The sequence below is a fragment of the Brassica napus genome, chromosome C8 (genome assembly GCF_020379485.1).
Source record: "Brassica napus cultivar Da-Ae chromosome C8, Da-Ae, whole genome shotgun sequence".
Lineage (NCBI taxonomy): Eukaryota > Viridiplantae > Streptophyta > Magnoliopsida > Brassicales > Brassicaceae > Brassica > Brassica napus.
In genome coordinates this window covers 37671989-37688113 of record NC_063451.1, presented here as the reverse complement: position 1 = coordinate 37688113, position 16125 = coordinate 37671989, and the positions used below count along the sequence as shown (strand labels likewise).

The 16125-nt window shown below is 34.2% G+C and overlaps 1 protein-coding gene across 1 annotated transcript; it reads left to right on the top strand.

Annotated features, from left to right (window-relative positions):
* The first annotated feature begins 704 nt into the window (after positions 1-704).
* On the top strand, positions 705-2273 carry LOC125591139 (UPF0725 protein At4g29550-like). Its single transcript, XM_048764658.1, has 6 exons — positions 705-978; positions 1065-1178; positions 1258-1465; positions 1527-1651; positions 1720-1803; positions 1893-2273. The coding sequence occupies exons 1-6, from the start codon at positions 793-795 to the stop codon at positions 2088-2090; spliced, it is 915 nt and encodes a 304-aa protein (XP_048620615.1). The 5' UTR covers positions 705-792; the 3' UTR covers positions 2091-2273.
* The last annotated feature ends 13852 nt before the right edge of the window (positions 2274-16125 follow it).

Genomic DNA, 16125 nt, shown 5'->3' with positions numbered 1-16125 from the left:
AAGAGAAGAGCCGCAATAAGTTTAAAGTACTTTTTGTGTATTAATTTGTCAAGGCTGAAACCAAATATATACATTGTAGTAGTTAACCTACTTTCCTAAAGTGCAGATTAGCATAGTTATGAGAAATATCATAGAGTATTGTAACCTCTTTTGTAATAGAAAAACCATAAAATAGATTTTTATTAAACTATTCTACAAAGGGAAAATGACCAAAATTTTTTATGAGAAGGTAAAAGATGATTATACGTATACAAGAAAGACTTGAATTCTCGATGTAGATGCTACATAATTAGTTCTCATCCTTCAGAGACAACGAGTGTAATCGAAGCATCCGTCGATAAAAGAATCACCCTGAATAATAAAAACAATTCACCGCATTCAACTAGAATATAACAACAAAGTACAAATTATTCTATAGATATTCAATAGTTAAAAAAATTAATCATTTTGTTTTTTTTTGGCTAAGATTACTCTTAGTTTTATTAGCATAGTTCACATTTCCAAGACTAGTAATGTCAATGCTGACTCCTTAGTATTTTTTGGAATAATGTTTGCCAAATTTAGATTTAATAAAACTGGAAGTTTGACAAAAGAAAACACTAAAAGACATTATTTTAAAAATAAGGAAGCAAAAAAGAAATACTTTAAAGTTAAGGGGTTGAAAAGGAAAAGGAAAAGGAAAAGAAACTCTCAGGACAAAAAAAAACATAGGATTACAAAAACAAAAAGGCCTCTGTCGTCTAAACCAAACCAAATCAAAATTAAGGGTTAGTTTTTTTGGAGATCGGAAAGATGAACGATGTGATGTTGGAAGAGGCGAAGCTGTGGCTCGACGAACCTCAGCAGCGGAAACGGAAGCTCGAAACTCCGGTCAATCCTCCACCACCGCCACCAGTAGTAGACGAAGATTCCTCCGACGAGGAAGAGGTAGATCCGGTGGCATGGTCCAAGTATAACCGGCAAGTATCCGAATCCGGCGTAACTCTCTTAAAAAACCTCTCCTTTTATTGTCTCTGAGGAACCCTCTTAGGTCATTATTAACGCTCGGTTTGGTTCTGGATTAGGGTTTCGATGTGGACTTGTTCTTTCAGCCATTCGGTGGGATAGTTCCCAGTGGATGTAGTGATTACAGCTTACTCTTCGGCAAGGTCGGACTCCATTGTTACAACCTTGAAAAGGTACTAACTTTACTATTAGTTCCTCTCCATCATGGCATGATGTGTTTCTCTTGACACTCTTTCCTTTCTTTCTTTGTAGGGGACTAACTTGCAGTTCAAGCAAGTCACCAAAGTCAATACACAAATCTGTTCAATTTTAGCGTTTTACATCACGTTGGAGGCCACTGATCCGGTCCACGACGACTCACTTGTTACATTCCAGACCTGTGTCACCGATACTGTCCTCAAGCATCAAGCACGTCTGAGAGCCTTCACAACTACTTGCAGAATCAAGCCTCAAGTCCCAGGTAAACTGAGCTTTGTGTGATGAATATTGCTAGTCAGTATGGTGACTTTTAATTGTTTCAGGAACGGGAGAATTAGGTTCCATTTGGTACCCAGACAAACATGTTGATGCCTGTTACAGAGTTGATTTGCCTAATTGGCTACAAGATGATGCACTTTCAGGGGAGGATAAGCTTCAATTCTATGAGGTATAACTAACATGTCTTACATATTGGGTTTTGGATTTTAATATAACAAACCGTTTTTACTAACACAGGTGAAAGATATGGAGTTGAAGGACAACCAGTGGCTTCATCTATACGCCGAGTTTGCATTGTTCTCCCATTCGGGCGATGACCTGGTGAGGATAACTTATTATTTAGTATTTGATGTTTGTTTGTTGGGTTGGGCCAAACAGTAGTATACTCAGTAAGCAATTTGTTTATGCAGAGCGCTTATATGCCATTTGAGATGATAAAAGTAGTGGTGCAAACCAAGGAAGATATGAAGCTCAAGTCGGGCAATGCAGTCTTCTTCCTGAGTTTCAAGCCCCGTGGTGGTCCAGAGTGCAGAGGTGTAGTAAGGAGAACTACTGATGGAAAACCTGGACACATGTGCCTTGAAGCTAGGTGTTGGATTGACAAGTAGAGTTTGCTGGTTCCGTCTCTTCTGGCTGTTCTCTAGTTCATTAGCTATCTACTTTATAAGTTGATGATGATGTCTTTTCACTAATTCCAGTACTTGTATTTCCTTATCATCTACTCTAATCATAAGTTATGCCTTTGACTAAATTATCTTGTTCTTTAATGCTTTAAGGTCGCTTTTGTTTTATGCATCAATCTTTGTGACGACTGACATACATGATGGTGGGAGCATTTTGTTAGCATATCCAGGATCCTTAAGGATCAGCCATTTGAACATCAACCAATCAACTATCTTTGTCATTATTTTTTTCGTATCAACTAAGAAATGTTCTAAACCAAGACGGATCACAATAAATTCCAATTAAGAACTCGTTTGAATTTCATGTCAGTTTGGAAGAGTGTATTAGCCTCTCAGTTTATCTAAATTTCAATCCATCAGACTGGACTAATATAATAGCTTGAGAAACGAGGTCAATGTATATGGTAGCATGATCCCCACATTCTGATCTTGGTATTGATAATGCTACAAAGTGTAAGAAATTCTGTCCATCATCAACCAATCCTCAAATCAGAATCCTAAAAATAGCTGAAATGAGAACCAGAGTCAAAGCAACAATAACAGAACCGCAAAACTCAATGGAACAGAACCAGAGGCGTTAAAAAAAAAAAAAAAGAGTCACGTGGAACAAAAATCCTGATATTCAATGAAATAAAAATAGCATCCCAAAAGTTGTGGACTGTTTGTTTTTTTCTGCAGCATCTGTTTGATCGAGAAGCCAACTACTTGTCCATCATCAACCAATCCTCAAATCTCCATGCTGCACAAGTGGTGATGTTGGATGATTTATTTTTCTTGTAAACAAAGATGTTTAATAGTATAAAGATCCTTACTTGTCTTTGTCTTGGTACATGTTTCTTTTTATCTCCTCTTCTTCCTCTGTCAGCAACCTTGGGTAGGAAAACCTCCTCAGAAGATAACGAGGCTTGCCAAAGTACTTCTCAATATATTTGTTGATTCTTTCACCAGCGATAGGTATGTAAGCCAACATAACTTCCAAGGAGATCTTGATGTACCCGCCCTCACATCCAAACTTATCTCCATGACTACTTCTTGCAAGCACATACTTTTCCCCATTTTCTTCACCCACTCTCACTAGAGAAACCGCGTGCAGTCCACAGAAGGTAGACTTGTGATTCATAGGTCCGTGGTAAATCTTAAACAACAGATAATGGGTTAGTATTGATAATTAGATGTAATAAGTATACTATGAATTTACTTGAGAAAAAAAAAAGAATTTACTTGCCTTTCCTCCAATGTCTTTGTACTCAGGGTGGAACAAGGCCAAAGCTGCTCCAATAGGTCGATGCTCAAGATGGATAAGAGCCTCCTGAATAGTATCTAACTTCACGTAGTCTTTGATGAATGTAAGTCGGGTTGAGGGACGATCAGGAACCTCTTCAGCACAGCCTGAGAATGTTCGGTCATCTTCCAACTGAATTCCATGCTTCATCACGTATTTGAAACCATTGGTGAGATTTGAGGTATAGCAAAAGTGATCTCCTTTCCCTTTCTCTTTCTCTTCCTTTTTCTCCCTCCTTTTCACAGGGTCAGAAAAGTCGATCAAGTCTTGAGGAGAGTATCTTATTTTGGGGTCTTGATTAGGATTTTCAATGAGCCTGACAGCCCTTATTAGCTCACTAACCACAATAGCCCAACACACATCTAAAAGCATACAAGCATAACACTTGATGAATTATCTCATAGAAGCCCAATTTAACTATATGCTGATAGACAAAAATATTTAATCAAACGTTACCATGACTTTCTTGATCTCTCAACGGGATCCCCATTTTCTTTTGCCAATTCACACCTTTCAAACACTCTGGTGTAGGCTGCAATCCATTAGAACAAAACAGAAAACATATATAAACCGACAGGACATAGATCACCAAAACTAATTTAAGTAGGATAAAAAAAAAAAAAAAAAAGCTGTACCCATTTCTTGGTTATAGATGCAAATCGATTGCGTCTGAACTGTGCATTATGTGGGTCCATACACTCGATGATTCTGATAGTAGACTGAGGTTCTGAATCAATTATGGATTGCAAGATGTCTTTGGGCACAATCTGGAGAACATAACCCACTAATGTCTGAAACCTTAGGGTAACTAGTTTGATAATCTCATTGAGCATAGGTAAGCTTTCGTTGGGTATGTCAACAAGCACCTGTAAAACATACACATATGTGAAGATAATAAACTTTGTTTTATTAATCTCTTCCATGAAGACAAATTAATCATTACTTACTCGAGCAGGTTTAGGCTCTTCTGAGCTTTCTCCAGTTTCAAACATTGTCTCCTCTTCTTAGAATCTGCTCAATAAAGAAACTATCGGTCAAGTTGAAAGCATGAACAAAAGTTAGGGTTTTTCTTTCTTCTCAAGAAAATCCCTTTACAAACTTTTTGCCACAAATAAATCAACAAAACAGTTCAACACTAACAAGACAAAGCATAATCAGTGAAAAGTATCATCCTTTAGAACAAAGATTGAGTTTTTACATCCAACACTCCCAAAGAAAGAAAGAAAATGTCTGAAAATAAAAGATTGAGACTTGCGAAACTATAACGTTGAACTTAACGCACAAGAAAGTTGAATCCCGAAAGTTAGGGTTTTTCTTTCTTTTCTCAAGAAAATCTTTTACAAACTTTTGCCATAAGCAAATCAACACCAAAAAGACAAAACATAATCAGTGAAAAGTATCGTCCTTTAGAACAAAGATTGAGTTTTTACATGCCGAAATTGTTGGATAAGCTTGGAATACAAGTTTCCTTTTCTTTATTGTGTTATGATTATCTATAAGATTAAGAATATGGTTTTGTGATAATACTAATAGAATTAGGAGTTATCTAGTTCTATATATATATGGAGATGCATATTGTGTTGCATAACATACTTTTGTGATTTGTGATTTGAGCTTGTGATTGAATAAATAAGAGAGGGACTTCTTATTAAGGTTGTGATTCTTAAAGCTTTGAGATTCTATATTTGGTATCAGAGCCATTACAATAGAAACTTGAAAGTTACAAACATCAATCATGAGCGAAGTTAAGGATGAAATCGTGCTGCACAAGGAGAAGGGACCTGCCTCCATAAAATTCCCAATGTTAACCTCTTCAAACTATACCGTCTGGTCTATGAGAATGAAGATAGCTCTTAAAGTCAGCGAGGTATGGGAAACGATTGATCCAGGAGTCAAAGATGAGAAGAAAAATAACATGGCAATTGCGTTCTTATTCCAATCCATACCAGAAGCTTTGATCTTACAAGTAGGAGATTTGGATACAGCTAAAGCGGTATGGGAGGCGATAAAAGCTAGACATGTTGGAGCTGAGAGAGTAAAAGAAGCTAGGTTACAAACCTTGATGGCTGAATTTGATAGACTTAAAATGAAAGACGAAGACACCATTGATACATTTGTTGGGAGGTTATCAGAGATTACCTCAAAAGCGGCCTCACTCGGGGAAATCATTGAGGAACCAAAAGTCGTAAAGAAGTTTCTTAAAAGCTTACCAAGAAGAAGATACATTCAAATTGTTGCTTCATTGGAACAAGTTCTTGACCTCAATACAACTAGCTTTGAGGATATAGTTGGGAGATTAAAAGCATATGAGGAACGGATAGGAGAAGAAGATGAGGAACTTCAAGACGACAAGAACAAACTACTATACTCCAATACAGAATATGATCAGTATGGAGGACGTGGAGGACGAGGACGTGGAGGACGATACAACTCCCGCGGGGGACGAGGCCGTGGTAGGTACAGCAATTTTCAGCAACAAAGGGAAGCATACCGACAAGGCAATCAGCGTGATATCTCACACATTACGTGTTTTAAATGCGATAAACTTGGTCACTACGCAAACGACTGTCCGGATAAGTTACTTAAGTTGCAAGAAACTGCTGAGAAGAAAGAAGAAAGCACCGAAGAGGCTGATGAGTTGATGATGCATGAAGTAGTCTATCTCAATGAACAAAAGGTTAATCCAAGCATCTTCGAATCTGACCAAGATAACCAAGATTTGTGGTATCTTGATAACGGAGCAAGCAACCACATGAGTGGAAATAGAAGCTTCTTTGTCTCAATTGATGAAAAGGTAACTGGTAAAGTACGTTTTGGAGATGACTCGCGTGTCGACATAGAAGGGAAAGGCTCCATACGGTTTGTCTTTGCGGGAGGCGCTAAGAAGATTCTGAATGATGTATACTATATTCCAGCACTAAAGAGCAATATTGTGAGTTTGGGGCAAGCCACAGAGGTTGGTTGTGAGATACGAATGAAGGGCAACTCACTAATGCTATATGATCGCTCTGGGCATCTTATGATCGAGACCATACGTTCAAGAAACCGTCTATACAAGGTTAACCTGCAGACGGACAACATACAATGCTTGCAAGTAGTGACGAGTGAATCATCTAAATGGCATGCCCGACTTGGGCATGTTAACACTGAGACTATGAAGATGATGATAAATAAAGAATTAGTCACCGGCATTCCTAAGATCATAGTCGAAAAAGAAACGTGTGCTTCATGTTTGCTTGGAAAGCAAAGTCGACAGCCATTCCCACAGAAAACTCAATATAGAGCAAGTCATCTTCTCGAACTCATCCATGGAGATCTTTGTGGACCTATTTCTCCTGCTACACCAGGACAAAAACGTTATGTTTTTGTTCTTATTGATGATTGCTCTCGTTACATGTGGTCTGTTTTGTTAAAAGAAAAGAGTGAAGCCTTTGAAAGCTTCAAACGCTTTAAGACAATGGTTGAACAAGAGACAAAAGCAGTGATTCAAACCTTGAGAACGGACAGAGGAGGCGAATTTACTTCACACGAGTTTGATGATTTTTGCAAGAAGAATGGCATAAAGAGACATCTTACAGCACCATGGTCACCTCAACAAAATGGTGTTGTCGAAAGACGAAACCGGACATTACTAGAGATGACCAGAAGCATATTAAAACATATGGATGTTCCAAATTACTTGTGGGGCGAGGCAGTACGACATGCTACCTACTTGATCAACCGGCTTGCCACTAGATCACTTAGTGAGAAGACACCTTATGAGGTTTTTCGATCTAAGAAACCAAACCTCAATCACTTAAGGGTTTTCGGCTGCGTGTGCTATGCAGCATCAGAGAAAACAGGGAGAAAAAAGCTTGACGATCGCTCTCGACGCTTAGTACATCTCGGCATAGAACCAGGAACTAAAGCCTATCGACTCTTGGAGCCACTAAACCGAAAAATTATAGTAAACCGTGATGTAATATTTACAGAAGATGTGGGATGGAAGTGGAATACAGAGAAACAGAGAGGCAAAGACGATGTTGGTGACTTTGAACTTGAGCTAAAAGGCTTTCTTGAGGATCAAGGTACGAATAATGATGAAACAATGGCGGATGATAATATACAGAACGAAGGAGAGGACGACGATGATGATGAAACAGAGGAAGATCAACCTCAGCTAAGAAGATCAAATAGAGTAGGCACCAAACCTGCTTACTTAGACGACTACGTTCTTCTACTAGCCGATGCAGAGCGTGAATGCGAACGTCTTCTTGTGATTATTAATGATGAGCCATGGAGTTTCTCTGAAGCAAGTAAACTACAAGTCTGGCTTGATGCTTGCAAGGACGAGATTATCTCGATTGAAAAGAACAACACATGGATCCTTGTTGACGCACCCATGGGAGTAAAACCAATCGGATTGAAGTGGGTCTTTAAAATAAAACGTAATGCTGATGGGAGCATCATCAAATACAAAGCACGATTGGTAGCCAAAGGATACATTCAGAAACATGGAATTGATTATGATGAGGTGTTTGCTCCGGTTGCTCGAGTGGAGACAATACGACTTATTATTGCGTTGGCCGCTGCGTCTGGTTGGGAAATACATCATCTTGACGTGAAGACTGCATTTTTGCATGGAGAATTAAAGGAAGAAGTATTCGTTACTCAGCCAGAAGGCTTTGAGGTGGCAGGACAAGAAGGAAAGGTGTACAAATTGAGAAAAGCTCTGTACGGTCTAAAGCAAGCTCCTAGGGCGTGGAATGTCAAGTTGAATAAGATACTCGTCGGCTTAAACTTCCATCGTTGCTCCAAGGAACCATCTCTCTACAGAAGACGAGATAAGATGAGCCTATTACTCGTAGTAGTATATGTAGACGATTTACTCGTAACAGGTTCGTCGCTAACATCTATAGTCAAGTTTAAGGAGAGTATGGCGGCTGAGTTTGAGATGAGTGATCTTGGAAAACTGACATATTATTTGGGAATTGAAGTATATCAGTTTGATGGTGGTATCACACTGCGGCAGAGCCGTTATGCGAGCAAATTGCTTGAAGAGAGTGGTATGGGTGCGTGTAACTCAAGCCATGTCCCTATGGACTTTAATGTTAAGTTGTCAAAAGCACCAGCTGAGAAGAGTATTAACGAGACTGATTATAGAAGAAACATAGGATGTCTCCGTTACCTGCTACACACGCGTCCGGACTTGAACTTCAGTGTTGGATTGTTGAGTCGTTATATGCAGGAACCAAAGGAGTCTCATGGCGCAGCCTTAAAGCAAGTCCTAAGGTATATACGAGGAACCATATCCCTTGGTATCATGTTTACTCGGTCTTCGAAGCTAGAAGTAGTGGGTTTTAGTGATAGCTCACATAATGTTGATGAAGATGACGGGAAAAGCACAACGGGTCATGTGTTTTACCTTGATGATAGTCCGATAACATGGTCTTCACAGAAGCAGGAGATTGTTGCTCTATCATCTTGCGAGGCAGAGTTTATGGCTGCCACGGAAGCAGCGAAACAGGCGATATGGTTGCAAGAGCTACTTGGCGAAGTCATGGGAAAGACTTGCGAGAAGGTGAAGTTGAAAGTAGATAACAAGTCTGCGATTGCACTTACGAGAAATCCTGTTTTTCATGGCCGAAGCAAACATATTCATCGAAGGTTTCATTTTATTCGCGAGTGTGTTGAGAAGGAACAGATCGAGGTAGAACATGTACCGGGCGTTGAACAGAGAGCGGACATACTGACAAAATCGTTGGGAAGAACAAAGTTTGTCGAAATGAGAAACTTGATCGGGGTCAAGAACGTGAATGAAAATGAGCTCAAGCTTACGGGGGAGAATGTTGGATAAGCTTGGAATACAAGTTTCCTTTTCTTTATTGTGTTATGATTATCTATAAGATTAAGAATATGGTTTTGTGATAATACTAATAGAATTAGGAGTTATCTAGTTCTATATATATATGGAGATGCATATTGTGTTGCATAACATACTTTTGTGATTTGTGATTTGAGCTTGTGATTGAATAAATAAGAGAGGGACTTCTTATTAAGGTTGTGATTCTTAAAGCTTTGAGATTCTATAGAAATTACATTAGAAAGAAAGAAAATGACTGAATGTAAAGATTGAGAGACTTACGAAACTAACGTTGAACAAGAGAGTCGAGCCTCTGTGGGTTTAACGGATACAGACTCAAGCCAGAGCAAAAAGAACTAAGCTTGGATGAAGAACCAAAAAGAAGTAAAAGAAAAGATAAAATGTTTAAAAAAGGTTTTTGATCATTATTATTTTTTCTCCTTAAAAATAGAATTTCATTTATGAGCTACGATTAGAGACGTTAACATGTCTGCGCATATCACTTCTGCACCCTATGGTTTACACATATCATTTCTTGCACCCTATGTTGGCGCATATTAGAAATAACATTGAATCTATATAAAAAATACTAGTAAGTTTTTTTCAAAATAAATATGCTGCTTTATGAAATAAATCAAAAATAATCTAACACATGCAAATCTTACTATACAATTTCTTTAGTTCATCAGTTCCAGTTTCTAGTCCTTTGTTCTTTTATATTGTATCATAACATCTGCAATACTTAACCGTAAGGTCCGTATTACACTATTGGATTGTTCTTCTTTATAAGCAAATCAAATAGCTTGCAGAATAATTATTTTAAGGGCTAACCATGGATCGACACTATGATATATTTATTGGGTTTCAGTATACTTGTATAATCCTTAGTCTCCCCTCTAGCTATTCATAATATCAATAAGATTAATTCTTTATTACCCTAGAGGAAACTAGGAATATATCGTTTTTTTTAAATCATACTTAAACGCATGAAACTGATTTCTACTTTTAGGCACGTTATTCGAGCAACTTCCTTCTTGTGTGATACAATTATATCAATTTTAAATATACCAATAGTAAAAAGATAGTTCTTTTTAAAATCACCATACGAAATCAGAGTCCACAAATGAAAATTTCGAAATCTAGGTTCTTTTCGGGTTTTATTTACTAGAAAAAGCTAGTTTTCTTTTATTCTTATAACTAACTTAACAATGATATGAAAAATCAATCAAGTACTGAAAAGTTATTTAGTTGATAAAATTATATTCTAATAGATCCAAAAGTGGAATTATGTAAAAACAAATTAGAAAAGAAGTTGATGAGACACCACACTGTAGCTATGGCGTACAATACGTCATAGTAAGCTCGTTGTTAACAATGTAATATAGTTGTAAACTGAACTCATTATTCAGTTAGTTATGAGGTTCGATATATCGTGGCGGTCAATTTTTGCTAAGATGTTAACAAAGACCTAATTTTACATTATAACTTGAATAATATATATTGGTATTTATGGTGCTCTCGCTATGATTTTTTTTTTTTTGATGTATTAGTTGCTATTGCAACCAGACTGATATCGAACCACATGTGGAAGTGAACTGAACCCCTGCGTAGCTAGTCACGTCCCGGTTCACTAATCGATTCGGTTCAACTCACCAAAATTTTAGTCACGTTTCATAATGCAAACTTTGATAATATTCAATAATTATGCAAAGTTACAAAAAAGGAACATAACTATATATTTGAGTTATTTTTAGAGGATGTCATTTTAAATTAAAAAAATATTGAAATTAATTATTATTTTGGGTATGCAATTGAGTAAATTTTGAAATTCGCGCAAAAAAAGCTTGTCAAATAGATAGAAAATTATCACTGTTTTCTTACCCGTCGATCTCCGATAATTTTGAACATTCGAAGGAATATCACTTCCATTATAAGAAGCAATATTTTCCATTTTTTCTTTCATCCTCTTCAACTCTCTCTATCTAGTCATTAGTTTTTTTCGTATCAACTACAATTGATCAAACCAAGATGATACCTCGCAATAAATAAAATTTAGTAAAAAAAACCTCACAATAAATTTAAATTACTTGGAAATTATTTGAAGACAGGAAGAAAGAATAGAATGCTCAAAGGGTAAATATGATTGGGATTTGGTATTAATGCGTGTTTGTGGTTACGTGTGTATATGTATTTGTGATTTCTTCCATTAAAAAAGACAGACATGTAATAGATTTATTAGTGCTGGGCATTCGGGTTTTCGGTTCGGGTCGGTTCGGCTTATTCGATTTTCGGGTTATTCGGATTGGGATGTTTAGGAACCGTTTAGGAACCGGACATTTTTCGGATCGGTTCGGTTCGGATAGTGTCGGGTTCGGGTCGGGTTTCTATTTTTTTATAAAACCCGAAATGGAACCGTATTACAAATAATTCGGGTTTGGTTCGGATTTAAAGCCCAAAAAACCGAAAAACCCCCGAAAACCCAATCTAAACCCGGAAAAAACCGAAAACATATCCGGGTTACTCGGGTAGTTCGGATTTTTGTAGATATTTTTTATTTAAAAATTATATTTTATATATATTAAAATTAAAAATAATAATTTTTTTAATATATTCAAAATATTCGGGTACCCTTTCGGTTCTCGGTTCGGTCCCGGTTCGGTTTCGGTTTTTCGGATTCAGAAATATAGGAACCGTTCGGATTTTTGTAATTTTCGGTCCGGTTTCGGTCCCGGTTTTTTCGGTTCGGTTCCGGTTCGGTTTTCGGGTTTCGGGTTTCGGATAATATGCCCATGACTAAGATTTATCTTGCACTTATGTTTGCGCATATAGAAATAACATTGAAGTTTACACGTATATCTATATAACGAAATACTAGTAAAAAATTCTAAATAAATATGCTGCTTGATGAAATAAATCAACCATAATCTAACACATGCAAATCTAATACTAATACAATTTCTCTAGTCCAACCCCACTCTTTTGTTCATGTGTTCCAGTTTCCAGTCTTTTGTTCTTTTACATTGTATTATAAGATCTAACACCCTTTTGATAAAAAAAAAAAAGATCTAACACCCTTGAACAAAAAAAGATCTATATAACGAATACTAGTATCTCATTTGAAAAAATATATGCTGCTTAATGAAATAAATCAACAGTAATCTAACACATGCAAATCTTCTCTAATACTAATACAACTAGGATAAGACCTGCGTCTTGCGCAGGATGAATTTATTTGTATATATTATCGATAGTTTATTTTATATATGTGATCATTTTATTTATATATATAAAATATTTTTTGTTATTATTATATAATTTCTTTCCGATGGATCGGATCAATTTTTATTAAAAATAATGGAACAAAACTATAATTAATACATCATGGGTTGATCGGATTGGACATTAAACAAATTATGACATAAAAACCTTATTTTTTCCATCGAACACATTCTTGAAAAAAGTGAACAGTATTGTTTTCACAGTTGAATTATTTTGACTTTTATCTTCCATATGGTTTTGAAAACTTTCAAATCAACCATCGAATTGGTACATGTCATTTTAATGTTTTTAGTCGTATACTTAAGGAAAACTTACATTTTGTAATTTAAAGTCGTTTTAAAAAATTCAAAATATAACATCTAAGAAAAAATCTAACATATAAGAAAAATCTAACATATAAGGTGTCCTCATTTTTTTATTTTAAAGTCGTTTTTAAAAAAAACATATAAGGTTTCCACATTTTTGTAATTTAAAGTCATTTTAAAAAATTTAAAATATAACATATAAGAAAAAAAATCTAATTTTTTAATATAAGTTTAATGTGATTGTTTATTTTTTTAATAATATAAAATTAAACAAAAATAAAGAAGGATGAAAAAATTGTTATCAAATCTTTATTATTCATAATCATTAATTTTCATATATATGTAAATCATATTAGGTAATTATGTAGCTTTTATTTAAGGAAAGAATACACACTTCTTATATTTTAGGTTAATATAATGTTCTCTAGTGGACATTAAACAAATTATGACATAAAAACCTTATTTTTTCCAGCGAACACATTCTTGAAAAAAGTGAACAGTATTGTTTTCACAGTTGAATTATTTTTGACTTTTATCTTCCATATGGTTTTTAAAGCTTTCAAATCAACCATCGAATTGATACATGTCATTTTAATGTTTTTAGTCGTATACTTAAGGAAAACTTACATTTTTGTAATTTAAAGTCGTTTTAAAAAAAATTCAAAATATAACATATAAGAAAATTCTAACATATAAGAAAAATATAACATATAAGGTGTCCTCATTTTTTGTATTTTAAAGTCGTTTAAAAAAAATATATAACATATAAAAGCTTCCTCATTTTTGTAATTTAAAGTCATTTTAAAAAATTCAAAATATAACATATAAGAAAAAATCTAATTTTTTTATTATATGGTTAATGTGATTGTTTAAGTTTTTTTAATAATATAAATTTAAACAAAAATGAAGAAGGATGCAAAAATTGTTATCAAATCTTTATTATTCATAATCATTAATTCTCGTATATATGTAAATCATATTAGGTAATTCCGTAGCTTTTATTTAAGGAAAGAATACACACTTCATATATTTTAGGTTAATATAATGTTCTCTAGTGTTATATAATTATGGAATAATGTGACACCATTAGATTAAGCTATACTTTATATTAGAAGCTCTAGAATTCTTTGAAATGGAATTTAGAAGGCATTTAGAGTGCCACCTAGGATTTGGAGTTTTTTTTAATTAATACAAAATTAAGGTTCTAATTTTTCAAATGCTTCTCAATTAATATATAGGGGATTTCTTTAGTCCAACCCCACCCTTTTATTCATGTGTTCCAGTTTTCAGTCTTTTGTTCTTTTACATTGTATCATAAGATCTGCAATAATTAACCGTAAGGTCCGTATTATATTATTGGATGGTTTTTCTTTATAAGCAAATCAAATAGCTGGCAGCATAATTATTTCAAAACTTAACCATGGAAAAAAAAATTTAGACACAATTTAAATGTATGATATACTAGTGGCTGGCCCGCCCCACGGGCGGAAAGTTGTATTAATTTTTTTAAATATGAATATATATATTAATTTATGAAGCATTTAAAAGATTAGTGCAAATTGAAAATGATATTATTACGAACAAATATGAGATCATATTGTTATTTTTAATAATTGTTTTGGTTACATTCGTAAGTTATTTCAGTAATATTTTTATTTTTATTTTTATTTTTTTGTTCTATTGTTTGATTATATGTGTGAATTGTAAATTTCAAAGGATCGGTTTTTATTGAATGCAAGGAGATTAGATCTTAGAGTCGCTGCATTTTGCTAAATTTATAATACAATACCTAACATGGTTCGAAAGAGAGCATTGTTCAGTTTTAATTTATGCTGAAAACTCTAATTTTATATGTTTCTTTCACTTTGAGTTATGTAAATCATTTTACACTTCACTTTGAGTTATGTAAATCATTTTACACCTATGTATTTTTGTCTGGTTGTTGTATATTTTATCGAGTTCATCCAAACTATGCAAACATTTTTTTTTTACTTTCATTTTAATAAAAAAATCATGGTATAGTTTTTTCCTATTATCATACTGTATAGATAAATGTCAACGTCATACAAAAATTATGATGCTTGGCGAAGAAATTGTAACCATATGTCCGTGTTGTTTTAATGTTTAGTTTTTTTTTTCTTTCTAACAGGTTGTAGTTACTGAGTTAGTTATTGTTTAACCTACTATACATTTAATTTTACATTTCATTTACTATATTTGTGTACTTAACATTTGAATCCATGTTTATTGTTTAAATTTGATATATCTGTGGTTTTGTCAAATAAAGTGGTCATAATTGATATTTTACTGAATGTGCTTTCTTTCATATTTGTCCGTGCTGGAAAAAAATACATGCTCGCAAATTTAAGCTATGGTGGTGCCGTGGTGGACGTATAATGTTGTAAAGGGCGGCACTGTTCTTTTTTATTTTGTAGTCATCATAAGTTTGGTTGTTTTCCTCACTTTTTTTATTGCCGTTAAAATGATTTTGCAATTTTTTTTTCATTTCCTAGGTATTTTTTTATATGAATTAAAAAAATATTTTATTTACTCTGTTAGTTAATTATAAAATACTATTTGTTTTCCTCAAAAAAAAGAAGAAGAATCGTTGAAACAAAATGAACCATATACAAGATTGGTTCGAAATAAAGAATCAAAGAAGATTCGATCATTATACTGGCAATTAGTTTAACAATAAAATGGAATTTGTATTCTAATAGAGCAAAGTTTTTTTTGCCTCAAACATAATTATGATTCCTAATATAATTACAATGGGACATATTTGTATTAACATAATCATCAAAAATCCAAAACACAAAGAAAGTATTTGCACAAAAAGATAATTTACCATATTAAATCATTTTACAATTTTCTCTATATCTTAAATCATTTTACTTGCAAATAATTTACCATATTAAATCATTTAACATATGCACTTTGATGTGTATTTATTTGCAAATATTATTATACTAACAAAGATCTAATTTTACATTCTAACTTGAAAAATATACATTAGTTGTTGCTTTTCAGAATCAGATGGGAGATCACACTGCATATGCTATCCTCTGCAGTCAAATCATATGGGGAGATCTGATGCAGCGTCATCATGCTTGGACAGCAAGAAACGAGACATTTTGATTAGTCTTTGGTTTATTAGTAATTTTCCTTATATCTATATAATTGTTATTTTCCTTATACTTTATGTCAAGGAAAACCCTAGAGATAAGTCTTATTTATACTCTTTGTATTCTT